We start from the raw sequence: 18,238 nt of genomic DNA on the forward strand, positions 1-18,238 counted from the left end.
GACAAGCCCTTTTTAATTGTTGGAACGGGAGGATACGGCAGGTTTCATTCTTTTTTCTGTGTAATTTAAAGTGCTACTCCTCATGCTGCATACAGCAGTTTGGCTGAATATACTTTCATGAAACATATGGTATCATTCTATAACAATGCAATTTCTTCTTATGATAATGTCTCCCTGTATGATGTTGTAGACTTAAAGGTTCCTTTGAGCCTTAAGGTGATAAGGAGACATTCAATTTTGTTAAAGACTTCCTTGTAAAAAAAAAAAAGGGTGTGTTACAGATCTGTTTACTAGCATGACTTTTTAAAATGTAGACCTAGCTATTTATGGACTTTATCCTTTTTTGTAAGAGGGAGGGGGTGAACATTTCTGATTTAGTTACAAGACGTAATAAAGTGTTCAATTGCCACAGCAGATACCTGAGATGGGGTAAGTATACTTCTTTCGGAAGTGTTCTGGCTGTATTGGTCAAAGTACAGGAAGTTACCTGAACTACCTGAAGTTGCACATGGAGTAAAATCGGGAAGAATGCAGAGTTAAAACTCCTGAGACTCTCACTGACTTAGCTTTCCGTTCTCAGTTAACTTCAGTTCTGCAAGTCTTACTCCTGTGGGAACTTACTGAGACAAATTCTACAGCTACATGAGCACAGGAAGTTTTACTGATTTTAATTCAGGTCGATTGATTTAAAGTTGTAATCTACAATCACTGTCTCTATGCATCTTAAATATGGCGAAGCACAAACAGTGATGCACTTAAATGACTAGAAGAAACACCAACTCCCTGGCTTCTTTCACATTTTTGTTTAAATTACTACTTTCTTTAAAAAAAAAAAAAAAAAGTAGGATTAATTGTTTTCTTCCGAGGAGTAAGGGAATATAGACATAATGTATTAATCCTGTGATAAAAGAAATTATCTCAATACTTGGATGGTACCAACTTTCTACTTAGCATTTGCAGGTAGTATGATATCTCCTGAAGTTCTTCATTAGGGAAGAAGCTTTCAAAGAGCAGACAGAACTGACATTTCATACAGTTTAACACTTAAAAAAAATTTAGGTAGAAGAGAAGGGAACATGCATCTTGCCTTTAATTTTCAACAATGTAGCATTGGAGGAGAAAAAAAAAAAAAAGATCTCCACTTAACTGTAGAGATCTCAAATTTCAGAACCGAATACCCACAGAATTTAAGGAGCTTCTGAACTGAAGTTCTGGCCCTTATTATGATACTCGCTAAAATTTTTGTCCAATAGCTGAGCATTTTTAAGTTTTTGAGAGTCTGGCTCTGAAATTTTTGCCATGACCTTATTTAGCTGTTTGTCAAAGCAATGGAGTATATGAGTTGAGTAGACTTTACAGTGAGCTAGAGCAAAATGGTAATCAGTTCAGTTTTCAGTCCTTCAATACATGCATTTTCAGTTTTGTCATGTGTAAAAAGCTGAATAAATAAAAAGAAAGCAATCAATAGCAATAGAGATGTAAGTTTACAGTTTACTTTATGATCTGTGGACAGTCACTCCAGGCTTTTGCTTTCCTTTTGGCTAATGCAAGCCAGGCAGGTTCTGTTGACACAGGGTTAGCATCAGGCGTAGAGAACCTCTTGGCCACCTCTTTTGCCAGTGTGGCAGGTGGAACAGAATCTGAAATTTCCACTGTTTTTGATGGGGTGGGGAGGGAAAGAGCGAAAACATTAGTTGAACCTTTTGCTTTGTTGCAGGATTCTAAAGATTTGGCTTCTTTTCTGTGAAGATGTTCTGATCTAAAACTTGGTATTTATTTCCAACCCTTTCAGTTAAATCTTACTTTTTATTGTATTTGCAAAATAAGTTAGGACAAGCTGAGTTTCCTTTTTCAGAGGTGACTCCAAGTAACACAAAAATAGGGACAAAATTTTTAGTCTGTGTGAGATCCAGAGAAAACATTTCCAATTTGCTAGTTGTCATCTTTACATAAACCATTGTAATTACATCTGTAATGTGGCAGACAATGGGAAATAAAGCTGGATTATTTTTTTTTCTCTTTGGTAATGCAGCTGCTGAACACGTGAGCCAACTATTCAGGAGGATTTAGATTCTCTCTTCAGATTAGGGTTCTTAAATAAACACAGAGACTAAAGTGGTCCTTTAGTTTTCTGCCTCAGTTAACCATGCCCATGAGACTGTCCTGAAGAAGAAACAAACCTGGTTTCTCCAATAGCTGTTTGTCACATTTTCCTGAAAACTGAATATTTAAGACAAATAGCTGTCTCAGCAAGAAAATGTGTCTAATAAGCACCTGATTTCTAACAAGCAACTTCACAGAGCAGAACTGTAGAAGTATATTGTAGAAGTCAGGTGGGAAAATTGTTTAATTCTGAGACAGTGAATGCCCTTGAAGGCAACCTGGATAGAAATTAGACCTATCTGAAACCTATGGAGTAACTCCAAAAACCATGGTTACAAAATAACTCCTCACCTTACACATTTTCTTTTTTATGAGCCAAAAAGCTTTTTTTTGTTAAATGTACAGGTTCAATCCAAGTTACATTTAGTTGCATTTCACTTTCAGGTTTTGAATGTTTTTAAAAGTGCATGGATAGCAGTAATTGTTTATTTTTCTTTTTAGTACATCTTTAATCATGTATTTTTAGCTATAAGCAAATGAACAGTAGCAGCAGCTATTACTGTAGACAGACACTTTGAAAAGCTAATTATTTTTATTGATGCTGTTTTAAAGGTTATACCCTCTTATCAGTTCCTGTTGTATAAGACTCAAGTGCAAGTCTGAATTATACCAACTTCTTCAGGTTTTGGGTGGTTTTTTCATGTCCTTAGAGCACGACTCAGCAAACTTTTGTTTTAAACATTTCTGGCCTGCTTTCCTGCCATAGTGCTCTCCTAATTGTGGGAAACTCAAACTGGTGTCATCGTCCATAATAGATACTTGTATATAGTATATTTGTGTAGCTGATAATGGCTACCTGGCCACAAATGTAGCCAGTAATCACATGGACATCCAGTCACTATTTCCTTTAGAATCAACAAGTTCTCTGCTTTTAATTTACATTAATTCCTCCTGAATTTCCTTCTGAAACTCTCTAGTTTCAGGTGTTCTAGTGCAGACAGCTCGACTAAGGATAATCAGGTTTTAGCCCTTCTTTGATCTAATTTGGCATCCTCTGTCGTGCTAGAGTTTGATTTCTGCTAGATCTGACCATGTACAGCATAACCTCACACTACTGAATCTTTTGGGGCAGGGCTACAATAGAGCCCTGTTACAGGTTGACAGGAATACTGTGAAGCTGCTCCAGCTGCCTGCCTCCAAGGCCAGTTTGGACACTGGAAGCAGGCTAACAGGCAGCATGAAAGTTTTGGGCATTCTGTTTGAGACAGTAGAATGATTTGGGTTAGAAGGAGCCTTTAAAGATCATCTAGTCTAACCCAAGATGTTGCAAGTAAAGTTCTGAGGGATATCTGCACAGGCGTGCAGCTGCAGTGTGCACGTACAGCTGCTGAACCAGTTGAACACAGGCATGTGCAGGGGTTGTTCAGCTCTCAACAGTCCGTAATGTAGGAGTGGCACTGTCAGCCGTTGCTATTACACATCAGATAAATGAATTATGTCATTGCTTTCAGTAGCTGCATTCCATGGTTCTTGGCTTGCAGTGGTGCCAAATAGACTCGGCTGAAATAGGTATTTACTTTCAAAGAAGCCCACTCTACTGTGCAACCTGTAAAAAGGTTTGTTCAACACCTATCTGTACTATTCCCCAAAACCTTTTGCCTAGGACTCATGTTGGCTAGGGAAATATTAGGCAAGTTTCTATTTCAATAACAGCTTTATACCACCCCAAATATTGTGCCCTTTTGGGGAAGTATTTACTCTAATGCACCTGCCTTTTGAATATGAATTGTTTCAGCTTAACTGAAGTTACAGATAAAGTAGTAGGTTCTGGTTCCAGCCTTCCATACCAAATACTTGACTGGGAGGTAGAAGTCCCACATTCCAAGCGACAGGCTACCTTCAACTGAATTGACTGGGTTGTGCATTTTTGAATGAAATGAAAATACTCATTCCAAATATTCTGGGGTGAGTATTTTTCCTTAGCAAACTGGGAGGTTTGGGAGCACAATATGCTTCGTTTCCTACACAAATACACTTTGTAGAAGTTAAGTATCATTCCCCCTTTGTGCTAACACCCAACCTAAAGGCAAAACAGCACTGCAATTGCGATTTATAGTAAATCAAACCTCTCTAATGTGCATTAGTCATGTTCCAAAAATAGTGTTGGATATGGCTTGGGAAGATAGCCTGATTTTTTGAACTTGAACCAGGGCAAATGTAAGGAAATGAAGTAGTGCAGCCTTAACAACCTGGGGAACCTGGTGAAAACCTGGTAAAATGATGCACTTGCAGCATAACAGCCAGCACATGAGAGACAGGGACATGTTGTGTTGTTCCATGCTGAAAGCAAATGCATTTGTAATTTTAAGGGTAATACAGGATCGTAGAATGGTTTGGGTTGGAAGGGACCTTAAAGGTGATCCAGCCCCAACCGCCCTGCCGAGGGCAGGGACACCTTCCACTCGACCAGGCTGCTCAGAGCCCCATCCAGCCTGGCCTTGAACACTGCCAGGGGTGGGGCAGCTACAGCTTCTCAGGGCAAACCTGTTCAGTGCCTCATCACCCATTCCCATATATAAGGGGGGAAAAAAAATCACTCGTTCACCTTCTCAAAAAAATGCAATACCATTTCTGAGTGCATTATTCCTAGAGTAAATCTGAATCTCTCACTGTACCTGTCACAGAAGTTGGAAGGGTGTTTGACTTCTTCAGCTGCTCCCTTCTTTCCAGTCTTGAAACAGCGGTCTCAATTTTCTTCTCCCCTTCCTGAGTTGTAGATTTCTGCAGTGTACTTGTTTTGCTGCTGCTGCTTTTATTTTCTGACTGATTACTTACAGCAGCCTGGAACAGAGAAGGAGAAGTGCTAAATGAGAAACTGTCATGCAATGGCTACAAGTAAGAGATGTCACACATGATGCTTTCATTCATTGCCTGTCCTTTCCTTAACCTTCCTTTTTGGCAAAGGATCAAAACAGTCTGATATTTCTAGAACTAACAGTCAATAGAGACTGTAAAAAACCCCACAACTCATAAATTTGTGATGTTTTCATTTCAGTCAAAATGTTGAACAATTTGAGCCAGCCCTACCTGTTAAATAACAGCACTGAAACAGTGTGCACTTCACACCCACTGCTGTCTTCTGCCAATTATCTATGTCTGTAGTTATGCATGTGTTCATCAGAAAATTTAGGTCTCATAACAAACATCAAAATATTATCTCCCTTTTTTACCATCTGTGGTATCTAAATACAGCATCACTGTTTGTGTAGCATCACTTCTGCAGTGTTTAAGAAATGTTTTCCTTACTAATAGAAAACCGTAGATAGTAAATAGCTATTCATCCTGCTTTAGGCATTTGGATGTTTCACGTGGTGGTTCATTTCTTTCATCTGCATTTTATCCAAATAATACATGTTACAATAAAAATAAATTCAAACTCACTAATATTCACCTATATTCACCTGTAAGTGAGCATGCCAGCTGTTATTCCTCAAGCATTAAGGATTAACATCTTAACTTACTCAAGCTTTGAAAGAGCCATATTGCATACAATATGTGCAGTGGTCATGCTTATGATTGCCGTTAACTACCACATGATATTAAGGCATCAGAGTTTACACAACAATTGTCACACTATTGCACACTATTTTCTCCTGAAGGCCTCATTTTTGCAAAAGGGAACTCCAAACTTTCAGACTACTACTACCAAACATTTTAAAAAAAAACCCAACAAACCAACCAAAAAAACCTTTCTCATAATAAAACTAGCTAACAGTTATAATTAGGTTATCAGCAGTAATAATGGGCAGGTTTCTAAAGATTGTTCACATTTTCTTTCGCCAGCTTCTCTGCTTGCTTCGCCTCTCTGGCTTGTCTCCGCTCTTCCCTTGTAGCTTGCTGCTCTCGAAATCCCTTTTGCTTTTGCAGTGCTAATGTAATCCAAAGCGGTTGTGAAGTTTCGACTTTTTCCATCAATTTAGAGCCATCTAAAGAATGCCTGCTCTGGAGGACAGGCTTTTCTGAAAGAAAACATGACAAGAATTGGTTGAGTAATGTATATCTCTTCGCTAAAGCAAACCCATACAACTTCCCTGCCTTGTGAAAACTCTGGAGCTGAGCCCATTGACTGCCGTGCCATTCACAGACCTTGTGGACCGTATGTCAAATCCCGAAACAGTTTTTATGCCTGAAGAATAAGACCTAATTCAACATAAGACCTAATTCAACACATTCATACAGCTGTCCAAATTTATCCTTTTTTTACCCCAAACACTTATAGCTTTATTTACTACAAATATTTACACTGTCTGAGATATTTAAGTGAAAGTGATACATACGCATTGATTGTTTATAACTGTGATGAAAAGGGATCCAGCCACTACATACTGCAGTTCCCTGGTTTTCCAGCCGGAATTAAGGCAAGAGGAGTGTCCAAACTTTGGCCAAAAGAAGGGGGCTGAAATGATGTACTCCTGTAAATGCAGCCCCTCTTAATTCTTTTTTTTTTTTTTAAATATATTGTCATTTGAGCGTTTCACTTTCTGTACCCTGCATGAAATCGGGGCTAGCACCCAGTATAGAGCTGTGAGTGGCAGGGAGCAGCACCAAGCTGCAGAGGTAGTGAGCACAGAGACCCCCAACTGGCCCAGGCTCTGCTGGGCTGGCAGCTGTGCCTCCAACTGGTTTTCATAAATTCTCATTTAAAAATGGACGTGAAAGGGAAAAGTGTAAAAAAATGGAAAAAATGAGGAGCAGTTCCACTGAGATGTGGTTTTAGAAGTCTCTTGATGCTTGCAAAATTCAAGAATGGAAAAAAATTGGGATTTCCTAATAAAATGCTGAATTCCTGCCTTGCTCTTTTGAGTGTCCTTACACCGAAAGGGGAATTTTTCCTCTTGTACAGAATACTGTTTTAGTACACGGGGGCTTTCAACCCTCCTCTGAAGAGCCACTGTGGCTACTGTAATTGTTTCTGTTACTGAAGAGTGCCTCTGAAATGCAGACTCCTGTGTCCAGCTGTATTGGGTTAGACAGAGAATTTGGCCAGGATAGGCACTATAAGGGAACCTAGGTCTTAGTATTTTTTTAAGCTAGATAATATTGCCTAAAAAAAGAAACAACATAATGTAAATTATAAAAACTACTCCCTCTGCTCTGATGACACCATTACACAAGAGTCCATCCTCTGACTAGCTAGGTAACATCTCTACCAAGGAAAACACACACAGACTTCAGCTACCTCCTTGAAATTAACTTTTTAAAGCAGGTCGCACTGGTCACCCTGTTTGTGTGTTTCCGGATCAAGTTGTGGGGGTGGGAAGTCCCATTCATTCAGAAAACCCTAAACAAAGTAGTGGTACTCCACAAATACAATGTCAGATAAAAATTATAGCTGAAGACCAAATGTCTTCCTCTGGACCTCCAGTATTTCATTTTAGAAATGCAGACAGGAGCTAAAAATGACCTTTGAAAAATATATACCTTTCTTCAGTGGCTCAGGCTTTTTGTCATTTTTTTCTCTCCACGGAATACTTATAGATGGGAAAAACGACTTCTTTTCTCTGATTTCTTCCTCTTCATTTTTGTACTCATTGGATGGTGTGGGGTGCACTGCATTTACTCTGTCTTCTTTTCTCCAGCCACCCTCTGATTCAGCTTTCGCCAGCCTTTGCCCTAACTTATCGGCGAGGTGTGATCTGTTCACTTTAGAGAGAGGAGATGGTGGTGGTGTCTGGCTGGTGGGCTTTGGAGCTAAAGCAGGTTTCTGTGGGAACAGTGACTTGCAGGCTGATTTTTCATGAGGGGGTAAAGCGCTCTGGCTGGTGGCTGGTAGGACCACTGGCATGCCCGCTTGTTGGGAAATCTCCACCACAGTAACTGAAGAGTCTTTTGAGTCTTTGAAATTGCCAGGGATGTTGGCTCTCCCCATGCCAGGGGGTGTACTTTCTTGTGGAGCAAAAACAGAGGATTCTTTCTCACCTTCTGTTGTCACCAGTGGGTCTGGCACGCCATCAAAACTATCTCCTGCACTGTATCTTTTCTTTTTCCTTTGCTCTGCCTGTTGATCGTAATGGAAACGTAAAGAGTAGTTTGTCCTCCGTAACTTTATCCCAAAAGGAGAAACGTTTTCTTCTCCATTTGGTGCTTGTTTGTCTGATTTTTTTGTGCTGTTATTCTGCTGATTTTCCGGAGCACCAGGAGATTCTGGCTGGGGTAATTGTTTACTTGGAGAATGAGGAAAACTTGGAACAAGGAAAGATGGAAGGTCTTTTGCAAATTTACAGCCTTCTGTGTTGTCTGTCATTTCGCTACGGGTTTCCATTTTCTCTTTAGCCCTTTCAGCTAAGTTATCCTTAAAAGTGGAAGTCACATCTTCCTTTGAATCAGCAGATGAGCCAGCGATTCTCCCCACAGCCACTGTTTCATTGCCTTTTGCCGCACTTACATTCTCAGCATCTGAATTGCTTCTTGAGGCTTCTGAAAATTTCTGCCATGCTGGTGTTATGGAGAACTTGGCATTTGCAGAGAGGGTTTTCCTCAAGTTGCCGTGGGGAGCACTTCGTCCTCGGGGTGTCCAGTCATCACTGTGTCTGCAGACACTTACTCGGTCTCTCTCGTTATATTTGCTGTTTTCTGCGTTCTTTAGGATTCTGGAGCGGATAGAGGCCCACTCAGCTAGCACGGCCTGGTTGTTCAGTGCCTCTTGGGCGTATTTCATTTTACTGCTACTGTGTTTGGGATCCTGTTTCTTTTTCTGGGCCTTCTCTGGTGAAGGAATATCCAAATTTTTTCTTTCCTCTGTTAAGCCAAGTAACGATTTACAAGCCGTGTCCTTTATCTGGTTCAAGTTAACTGCTGTGCCACACAGCTGTGCTCCGGTAACCAAAATAGCTGTATGGGGTACACACACAGATGACGGCAGTGTGTGAGAACCCTTGGTGCCAGTGTGCATCCTGCAGTCTTTCATGGATGGAGAAGAGAGTCCTGCTCCTTTGACGGGCATGACCGGACTCAGATTCACCTTCTGAAATATGATCTGTTTATCTCCAGAAGACACTTGAAATGTGAAGGGTCTGGATGCAGTTTGTCTTTCATCTACCTCTTGCCACCGAAGTTCTTCCCCTATTCGCTTTTGTTCCTGAGCCTCAACTTCTCTCTTCAGTTTCTGGGCTAGAACTTCTTCTGCTGTTCTATTTCCTTTTTCTGGCTGGCTCATTTTTGGGGATCTTGATCCTCCTTGGAGTTTCTCCTCTACTGGATGCCTATCAGCCCCTCCTGAACACAACTGATCCTTGTCCTGTTGCTGTTCCAGGGATTTTTCTTGTTGGTTTTGCTGAAGATTTTGTCCCTCTATGTCTAGCTTCTGCTCTTCCAGTTTGTTCCATTCTTGTTCATTTTGTTCCTTTTGCTGCTTCAGTTCATCTTGTTGCACACCATCTGCACTTTCCAAGTGCATTTGTTTTGTGAGCTTGTGTTTTCTCTGCTCTTCCCATCTCTTTTTCTTATCCATTACTTGCTGGGGTTGTTCCTGCTCTGTCTTTTCTCCTTTCTCGTTCAAACGCTGCCTTTGTTCCTCCTGTTTCTTCTGTTGTTGGAGGCTCTCAGCTTCTTTCTCCTGCTTCAGTTTTATTTCAGCTTCTTGAAGCTCTTCTAGCTCTTGTCTATGTTTTTCTTCCTTATTTTGTTCCTTAAGTTCTTTTTGTTCCACCAGCCCATTCATTTCTTCTTCCTTTTGACACCATTTTTCAACATCACGTTGCCTTAATTCTTCCAGCTTTAGCCTCTTCGGCTCCTCCAGCTCTCGACTCTTTTTCTCCTTCAGCTCCTTGTGCCTCTGTTCTTCGCATTCCTGATGCTTCTGCTCCTCCAACTTCTGACGTCTCTGCTCTTCCTGTTCCTGGTGCGTCTGCTCTTCCAGTTGTCTCTGTTGCTCCTCCTGTTCCTGGTGCTTCTGCTCCTCCAGCTCTCGTCTCTGTTGCTCCTCCTGTGCCTGGCGCCTCTGCTCCTCCAGCTCTCGTCTCTGTTGCTCCTCCTGTTCCTGGCGCCTCTGCTCCTCCAGCTCTCGTCTCTGTTGCTCCTCCTGTTCCTGGCGCCTCTGCTCCTCCAGCTCTCGTCTCTGTTGCTCCTCCTGTTCCTGGCGCCTCTGCTCCTCCAGCTCTCGTCTCTGTTGCTCCTCCTGTTCCTGGCGCCTCTGCTCCTCCAGCTCTCGTCTCTGTTGCTCCTCCTGTTCCTGGCGCCTCTGCTCCTCCAGCTCTCGTCTCTGTTGCTCCTCTTGTACCTGGCGCCTCTGCTCCTCCAGCTCTCGTCTCTGTTGCTCCTCTTGTACCTGGCGCTTCTGCTTTTCCAGGTCTTGTCTCTGTTGTTCCTCCAACTCCTTCTGCCTCTGCTTCTCCAGTTCCTGGCGCCTCTGCTCCTTCAGCTCTTGCCTCTTTTCAGCCTCCAGCAGTCTTCTCTCCTCTTTATGGCATGTTTGCTCTTCTATTTTCAAAGATTTCTCTCCTTCAGGGAGATACTGCCTCCTCTCTTCTTCACGCCGTCTCTCCTGCTCTTTCTGCATCTGCTCAAGTTCTTGGGATCTTTGTTCTTCCATTTCTCTTTGTTCTTCCATTTCTACAATCTGTCTTATCCTTTCAGCCTCCAAGATCCCCCAGTGATCTTCAATTCTTTTCTCCTCTGCCAGCTGAAGCTGCTTCTGCTCGTCTCTGTTCTGGATTAGCTTGTCTGCTATGATGTGTCCATTATAACCTGGGTGTATGTCTCCATACAGCTGAGTTTCTAGGTCCTCTGGTTCAAATTCTGTTATTGTTAAACTTTGTGATCCCTAAAATTGGAAGACAAGTTTGGAGTTACTGAATATTGCTATTGGCTTGTTATTCTCTACAGTGAACAATCAGTTGCAACTACAAAACAACTTTTTTTTTTTTTTAATAATTATTTAGATCCAGAGCCAACACCTCCACCCTGATTTATGGATCACATCGTCATAGATCCCATGCCTCTCACCTATTCAGATTATAGCCTTTAAAAGAAATCAAACATCCCAACAGTGATAACAGTATAATGCTGAATACTGAATTGCCATTCAGTGTACATGAGCTTACCTAGATCGAGACCTGCCGTTTCAAATTTACAGAAGCCCAAGGAACAGAGCACAAGTTTCATATGCCTGTTCTACTACTTAAAACTCTATCCTTTAAGCTTGAAATAATTAGCACCTGCTTAAGGACACTGTTTTGCCAGTTCTGTTGTGGCAAATCTAGCTGTTACTTGCAGAGACAGAAGCTGTTGCCTGCAGAGGGGAGCTCTGCAGTGCTAGCCAGGAAAGAACATTGCTCAGGGAAACACAATTTGGTTGCTTTTCACAAATCCTGAGCCAGGGTATTGTCCTCATTAGCTGGGTTGAGATTCCAGTTCTACTGCAGGAACTGTGGGACCACGCACGGACAGAGTACCCAGAGCTCCCCAGCAGCACTGCACTGCGCCGTGCCAGGGACGTGCTGACGGCTGACTGGTTTGCCCTACAGCCCTGGCAGGTGGGTGCAACACCTGCAACAAACTGAATTCACACCTTCTTCACAGCTTACTCCTTGTCTCTGTAGCAACGCAGTCTGAAGATGAGCTGCACCTGAAGAGCACTTCCCAGCACCTTCCTTGAGGAAAACAGCTCACCTAATGCCCAGTCCAGCTATCATTTGTTGAGCCATCATTTGGCTCCAGTTAAACATTCTGTATAAACAAGAAGTTTAAATTTAATTTCCTCACTGCAAGAGTAATAAATGCAAATACAATAGTGTGGAAGAAAAGACAGTGGCCTCTCCTGAACCCTGTATTAGTTGAGTAGCCTTGTCCCATTTATAAGCACTAGTAAGATGTCAGGATCGAAACCAAAACAGCCACGCAGTAAGTGTACAAAGCTAGATTCTGATAATTCTCTCTACAGCTGTAGCAAGAGCTGTGTCACCTAAGTCTTATTCTTTCTTATAAGACAATAATATTATCACTGTCAGAACCCATGACAGTTTTAGACAATCTAATTTTTTTCCCCGACAAATTTTGCACTATCTGATTGCCTATACCAGAGCAGCATTAACAGTGGCAGATATTCTTCCGACCTTTGCAGCCTAAATATCTTTACTAGGAAAACTAGGATCAGAAAACTCTCCCAATGTAAAATTCTAGTGGAAGTACCTCAGGTGTAAGTAGCATTTGTCTCAACTGGCTATATGAAAACTTCTTTGCATCTTTTCTCCAGCTAGGGATTCATCTTTAGGTCTCTATCTCAATTTCAAGACAAAATGAAAGAAGCATGCATTATTATTTATTTTTTACTTTAAGACATGAGATTTGTTGAAGAAGCTTGCAATATCTATCTTTAACAGTGTTAATCACATCTTAAGACATTCCTCTGTCTATAGTTATTGCTGGTGCACTCAGTTATTTTGCACCCAGCTTCAAAAGTGACCCCCCTCCTCTCACTGTTCGACCCGTGATTCAATACCTTTGTTAATCTCTTGTGCTTTCTTGACATCCTCTGCTTTTTTGGCTTCACTGAAAGCTTGTGTTTAGCTGCACTGTTGTCTAGACGAGCAACAGCCTGGGGAACTGCATCCAAATTGATTGTTTCAATTGTGCCAGAACAGGAAAATTGTCTTTTAGGCCGAGATGATTTGACTGGAGGGACCTGCTTGTATCACAAACACAAGGAACTATTATTAAGGTATTTGTTCCATTTAAATAAATAAATAAATAAATAATACATACACCGAGGGTGGGGGTGGTGGGCTGGGGGCTGGTGGGGAGGGGCAGGGAAGGTGCCTTTCCAGGTTTGAATTCAAAGGAGTTATTTGCTGAAAAGATTTGAAATCTTACTTTGCCATTATACAAATTATGAACTTTGGACATTGAAGGTTACAGTTGTAATATTTTCCTTTTGCCAGTGCTACGTGTTTTTATACTTTTCACTTACAAAATAGTTAGACCATTCTAACTGAAGTTTTTCCACAGTTTAGCTCCACTCTGAAGTTGTTGGGAATGGGAAGGGCAGAGGCAGAGATTTAAGCAACAGCAAACACTGGGACATTTTAAAGCTTGCTTACTGTGAAAAAAATAACTACATCTTTAAATAACTTAGATTATACACTTTAGGCCAGAGCAAATCAGATTGACTTATCTAATCATTATAATAGAACAGGTACAGAGCTGTGCTGTCTGCATGGGAGATGACTATGGTATTGGATCTCAGACTGGCACAGTGCCTGTGGAAAACCTTCCCTCCACAGTCACATGGAGTTGTCCAAGCTAGAACCAAAGAACAGCAACAAATGAAATAAGACAATACTGGCTTTGACTGGTGCTTTTTTCTCTTGTTCAGAAAAGTGCAAATAGAAACAAAGTGATTTAGTGAGACTCCTCTCATGAATAAATACAGTGGAACTGTATGTCTAGATGTGTAAGAGTGAGCCTGTCATCAGTCTCTCCTGTAAGTCACCAAGCTATCATCCTGAGACTGGTACTTGGCACAATCCAAGTGGAAAAAGAAGACAGGAAAAAAAAAGAAGGGAGAAAACATCTTCTGTAAGGAAAGAAAATCACACACATTGTTTTCAGGGCAGCTCTGTAATCTTACGAGGTTAAACACATGCTAATCAGGGAACCAATTACTTAAAAGCTGATGGAACATTATGCATATGCTTATTGAATTACATGAAGGCATAACAACGTAGTAGAAGTACTTATGAAAATTATGGCTCTATGATTAATACATCAAATGCAGGAATGCTGCTAGACTGGCAGAGACCGAATTCTGCCGTTTCCTGCAATCATCTCTTACAGATTTCTCAGTCTTAGTTATTGCTTATTTACTAGCCCCAGAACTGCACAATGTTCACAAAATCTTGGACGATCAATGAAACAACAAAATGTGTATTAAAGCAAAAACTGATTTTCAGGCTTCTAATAACTAAAATCAGAAAGCAACTCAGTGCAAACTGTAATAAAAAAAAAGTGTAAAAGTATGAAAGCTTTTTTACCTTCTCTTCCACTTCATGTCCTGTTCCAGGCAAATTCATTGTTCTCAACAAATCTGGAGAGTCAGTGGACTAGAAAACAGGAAGATTATGACAGATAGATATTAAAATGTACAGGATCTAATAGATATGGTTCAAAGGACTTGTGAAACCATGCATGTTACGGTAGCATTTTTACCCTGCTTCCTGTCACTGCACGACTGAGCGATAAAATATTTTTGTTCCTAAATGCTGTTTCTCTTTGCTGCTCCTTGAATCACTGCTATCTATACAGAAGCAGTTGCTGCTACAGGACACTACAAAAGGCAAAACATTTATGCTTCCTTAACAAGATAACTAGGTTTCAAATCAAAAGAAAGAGCACAGCTTTGCAGGATTTCAATCAGTTCTTAACAACTTTATTATCTCCTGACCTACGCCTAAGGAAAAAACACATGAACCTGATCAAGCATTACCTCTGCTGCAAGGAGTTTCAACTCCATGTTCTTGGCAGCTCTTCTTCTCACAAAGCAAACCACCTGCCCAGAACAATCGAAACCCATCCGTCACTAGGACTCCTTAGCTATTCCCCTCTCCAAGCCATCTCACAGGGAGGGATTTTTAAGGTGCAGGGCTTGAAGCAGAATTCATCACACCCGGAAACATTGTTTTTAATCATTATATCACAGTATTACTTTATAACCGAATAAATGCTGGAATCCCCTTACGCCGGGTACACATGATTGCTAGTGCTAGCCTGAAAAACGAGCTTTACAAATACAGGTTAAATGAATCCCAGAACTCTTGCCATCCATCCAAGTTACTCAGCCAGGAAAATCAGAAGTCACAAAGCCACACAGGAAACCTGCTCAAAGCAGAGCAGCACTATGTGGTCCTGGCCACCAGCTCCTGACAAAAGCCACCCTGTCCCCCAGGACCTATGCAGATAGACATACAGAGGAGTTACAACGTCAACAGCGGAGACAGAAGCAGAAACCAGGCAATCTGCCGTGCACCAAAAATCTCCGATAAAGCAGGTAATAAATAGTGCACAGAAAGAAAAAAGGTACGTACCTAGTGGTCTGGCTGACCCTGTGCATGTAGCATTGGTTTGTTTATGTCTGCAATATCCTCTGAGCAGGGATGTTTGCTCCTTCAGTATTTGGAAAAAGAATTACGCAAAGGGGCATTCATTGTGTTTTCAAAAATTATTATTTAAAAGAGTAGGTGGTAAGGACTGAATCCCTCTTTATTACACAAAGATACTCTAGTGGTTTTTTTAAGTGCTTGAATTATTTTCTCCTTCAAGCTGGAGGTCATGAGGTGACATTTGGGTCTCCTGAAGGACGAAGCAAGAAGGCTGTGCGAAGAGAATCTATGTTGGCCTCAGCCTCGGCTAGTACCACAGTGCATAGCCAAAGCCTGTCCACAGTCCCACTGCAGTCTTTGTGCTCTGAAGCATGCAGGATGCTCTTGATTCACTTTGACTGCTTCAGAAAGGAGCATTTGTGAAGCAGAAAAAATGTACCTTACTTCGGCTTCATTTTTATCCTTCCAGACTGCAGAAGGACAGGTGCGAGTGTGCAGGTCCTACCTAAACGCCTGGCTCCCTGACAGATCCAACCACAGCCACGAAGGAAGCGGTCACAGAGAAGCTATGTTGCTCTTTACAGACTGAAGAATTTGGGCCACCTCAGCCATAAATCTCCTCTCTGTGTGTCTGGCTGAATATAGGCATGAGCTGCAGAAGACACTTACTGCCTTTGCATTTCACACAGCTAGTGCTAGAGTTAATCAACGCGAGCAGAGGCTCATGCCCCGGTGTCCCTCCAGGATCTTAAGGGCTGCATGTGCACGGTGGGTTGCTGCAAGCCTTCCCCAAGGGCTCCCCGGCACAAAGTCAGCTTCTGCCAGGCAGGGGAGGATGTCCCTCTGTCCCCCACGCTCCCTTCAGCCATCCCAGCTACACACAGAACCAGTCTCGCCTTAGGGAATTTCCAAAGAGCTTCCGTCACTCACTGTGTTTCTTCACTGTCTGAAGAAGACCCTTCTGGACACCTGAATGCCCACAGTTCCTGGTGTCTAATTATTCAAATTATCCATGAAGATTTATCTGAATTATACTGGCCATTTAGATTTAGGGAGTATTCTCAAAATGCTTCTCCCCCTTCTATGGCTTTGGTTCCTCTACATGAGAAATATGGATATTTACCTTCAAAACCCAGGATTTTACAGATTTAGGCTCCAGACTCCTCTCATTTTGCAATTACTTTCCTTTTTCCCATTTAATGCCATGTTTCCATGTTGGGAAGTCCATATTTCAAGTCATTTTCTGTCTCAGAAAATTTTCCTGTCTTCTTGCAAGTGACGTCTGCGCTGCTGGAAGTTCAGAGCAAGCATTCACACTGGTAATTCTGTGGGACATGGCTCAGCATGCCAGGAGCACACGCTTCTCACCAGTCCGAGAAGCACAAGCTGAGAGATCCCACACACATAACCCTGCCTGCTGAGCTCAGCTACGCCTCACTTGAGACACCTGCTACGCCCCAGTGAACTAGTACTGCTGTAATGCCATGAATACATCAATTTAAAGTGCTTACTTTATTGCTACTGTCTGAGATCACTGCGTCCTGTTGAGTCTCAGTCTCCATGGGGCCACTGAGCAACACATCCTCTTCTACACTGCCGTTTGCCTCCCCCATGGTCCTCACAGAAACTGTCATTTGCGGAGGCTGCCCAAATTTTATATTCTTGGCCAACTGTTGCTGAAAAACAAGAAAAGAAAAACCAAAAAAGAGGTATTTATATCATGAGCAAAACAAGCCAAATCTAGCGTGTGCCACTTCTCCACCTGAAAGCTGCACAGAAGCATCTAGGGCAACTTCTGACTCTGGACAATAAAAATCAACTTGAGGCTCATGTTGCTGCAATATGGTGGGCACTCCTTTTCCTTCTCCCTGCAAAGTGATCAAGGTCAGGAATTAACACATGATTTCTGATTTTGGATGATCAACTTGAGTTCTTGTCAGTGTTGCCAACTTTTGCAGACTTACTGTGAATTTCAAAACATTCCTTCTCTTTTTTTAATCTATGTCCTAGGTTAAGACTTATTTATAGAACCAAAGCCTTACTGTTGCAAAGAAATAAGATGATGAGCCGAGCATACACTGAGAAACTAAAACTGCCCCAGTAGGCAACATTTTTCTGCTTCAGCCCCCAAACCCTGCATCTCACGCATCCAGAGTTCTTAAAGATATCCTTACTGTAATGTTTAGTCATAAGGTTTATGCCTTAGAGGAAGCAAATCCACAAAGGAGAGGAAGCCCAGCTTCTTTTTGATGCTTGGTTTCGTAGGAACAATACACAACCTCCTGTCTGCCCATGCTCACGTGCACTGCCACATCACTGCTTTTGCACAAAGAAGTTTATGCAGGGGACACGCAGTAGATGAATGGATAAAAGAGATTTCCCACCATTTATTTTCCTTGTTGAAGTAATCTCCTCTCAAGGGTTACAAGAAAGTAATCTCGAATTATATCAAGCGTAAGATGAGTAAAGTAAGTAGTATACAATATCTGTCCTCTGACAGGGTGAATTAGGGAAATTGCAGCCCTGGCTAATGCAGAGACATATACCAGACATATACCATGCAGTCTTTGGAAGTGAACTTTTTGCAAAAGAGTTAGAAGAAATTCTCTAGAAGGAACAAATGGAGTAAGGAACATTTATTGATAGATTTTTGACATGAAATACTTCAGGAAATCATTCTCAGGAAGGAAGACACCATGGAGTTATTTTCCTGCTTTACTCTGTCAAGCACAGAAGATTTTCCAAAGGAGATCTCCCACTTCTAACCTACCTTATTATGAACATCTACAGCTCAGTGATACTCAGTTCAACTGTGAAGCTTCTATTCAGTGGGGATATCAGGCATGTACACGGACCCCTGACACAAGTTTGCTGCTGAGAACTGCAGAAGATTGGAGTAGACAGCACGTAGAACAAAAGAGTATTTTTTTTTCCCCATAGCACAGAATCAGTAGTGCGGCTTAGGTGGGCAGTTGGCAAGGGAAGGAAAGCTTTAGTAGCAACAGATGGACCTCTAAAAGTGTCCAGGTCAGATCAGTCTC

General features: G+C 41.7%; 1 protein-coding gene across 5 annotated transcripts in view; it reads right to left on the reverse strand.

Moving 5' to 3' along the window:
* Window positions 1–827: 827 nt before the first annotated feature.
* The window catches only part of CRACD (capping protein inhibiting regulator of actin dynamics), a 131,876-nt gene continuing 114,465 nt past the window's right edge, over window positions 828–18,238 (reverse strand). For 4 of the 5 annotated variants that reach the window (XM_037382519.1, XM_037382513.1, XM_037382527.1 and 1 more), the window contains 7 exons: window positions 16,709–16,873; window positions 14,133–14,201; window positions 12,602–12,787; window positions 7,585–10,924; window positions 5,932–6,122; window positions 4,779–4,944; window positions 828–1,652 (listed from right to left, as the gene is read on the reverse strand). In XM_037382519.1, coding sequence (XP_037238416.1) covers window positions 1,492–1,652; window positions 4,779–4,944; window positions 5,932–6,122; window positions 7,585–10,924; window positions 12,602–12,787; window positions 14,133–14,201; window positions 16,709–16,873 — 4,278 coding nt within the window. In that variant the 3' untranslated portion in view covers window positions 828–1,491. The remainder of the gene's footprint in view (window positions 1,653–4,778; window positions 4,945–5,931; window positions 6,123–7,584; window positions 10,925–12,601; window positions 12,788–14,132; window positions 14,202–16,708; window positions 16,874–18,238) is intronic. The other variant, XM_037382506.1, reaches the window with a different exon arrangement.

The sequence above is a fragment of the Falco rusticolus genome, chromosome 1, assembly GCF_015220075.1.
Source record: "Falco rusticolus isolate bFalRus1 chromosome 1, bFalRus1.pri, whole genome shotgun sequence".
Classification (NCBI taxonomy): domain Eukaryota; kingdom Metazoa; phylum Chordata; class Aves; order Falconiformes; family Falconidae; genus Falco; species Falco rusticolus.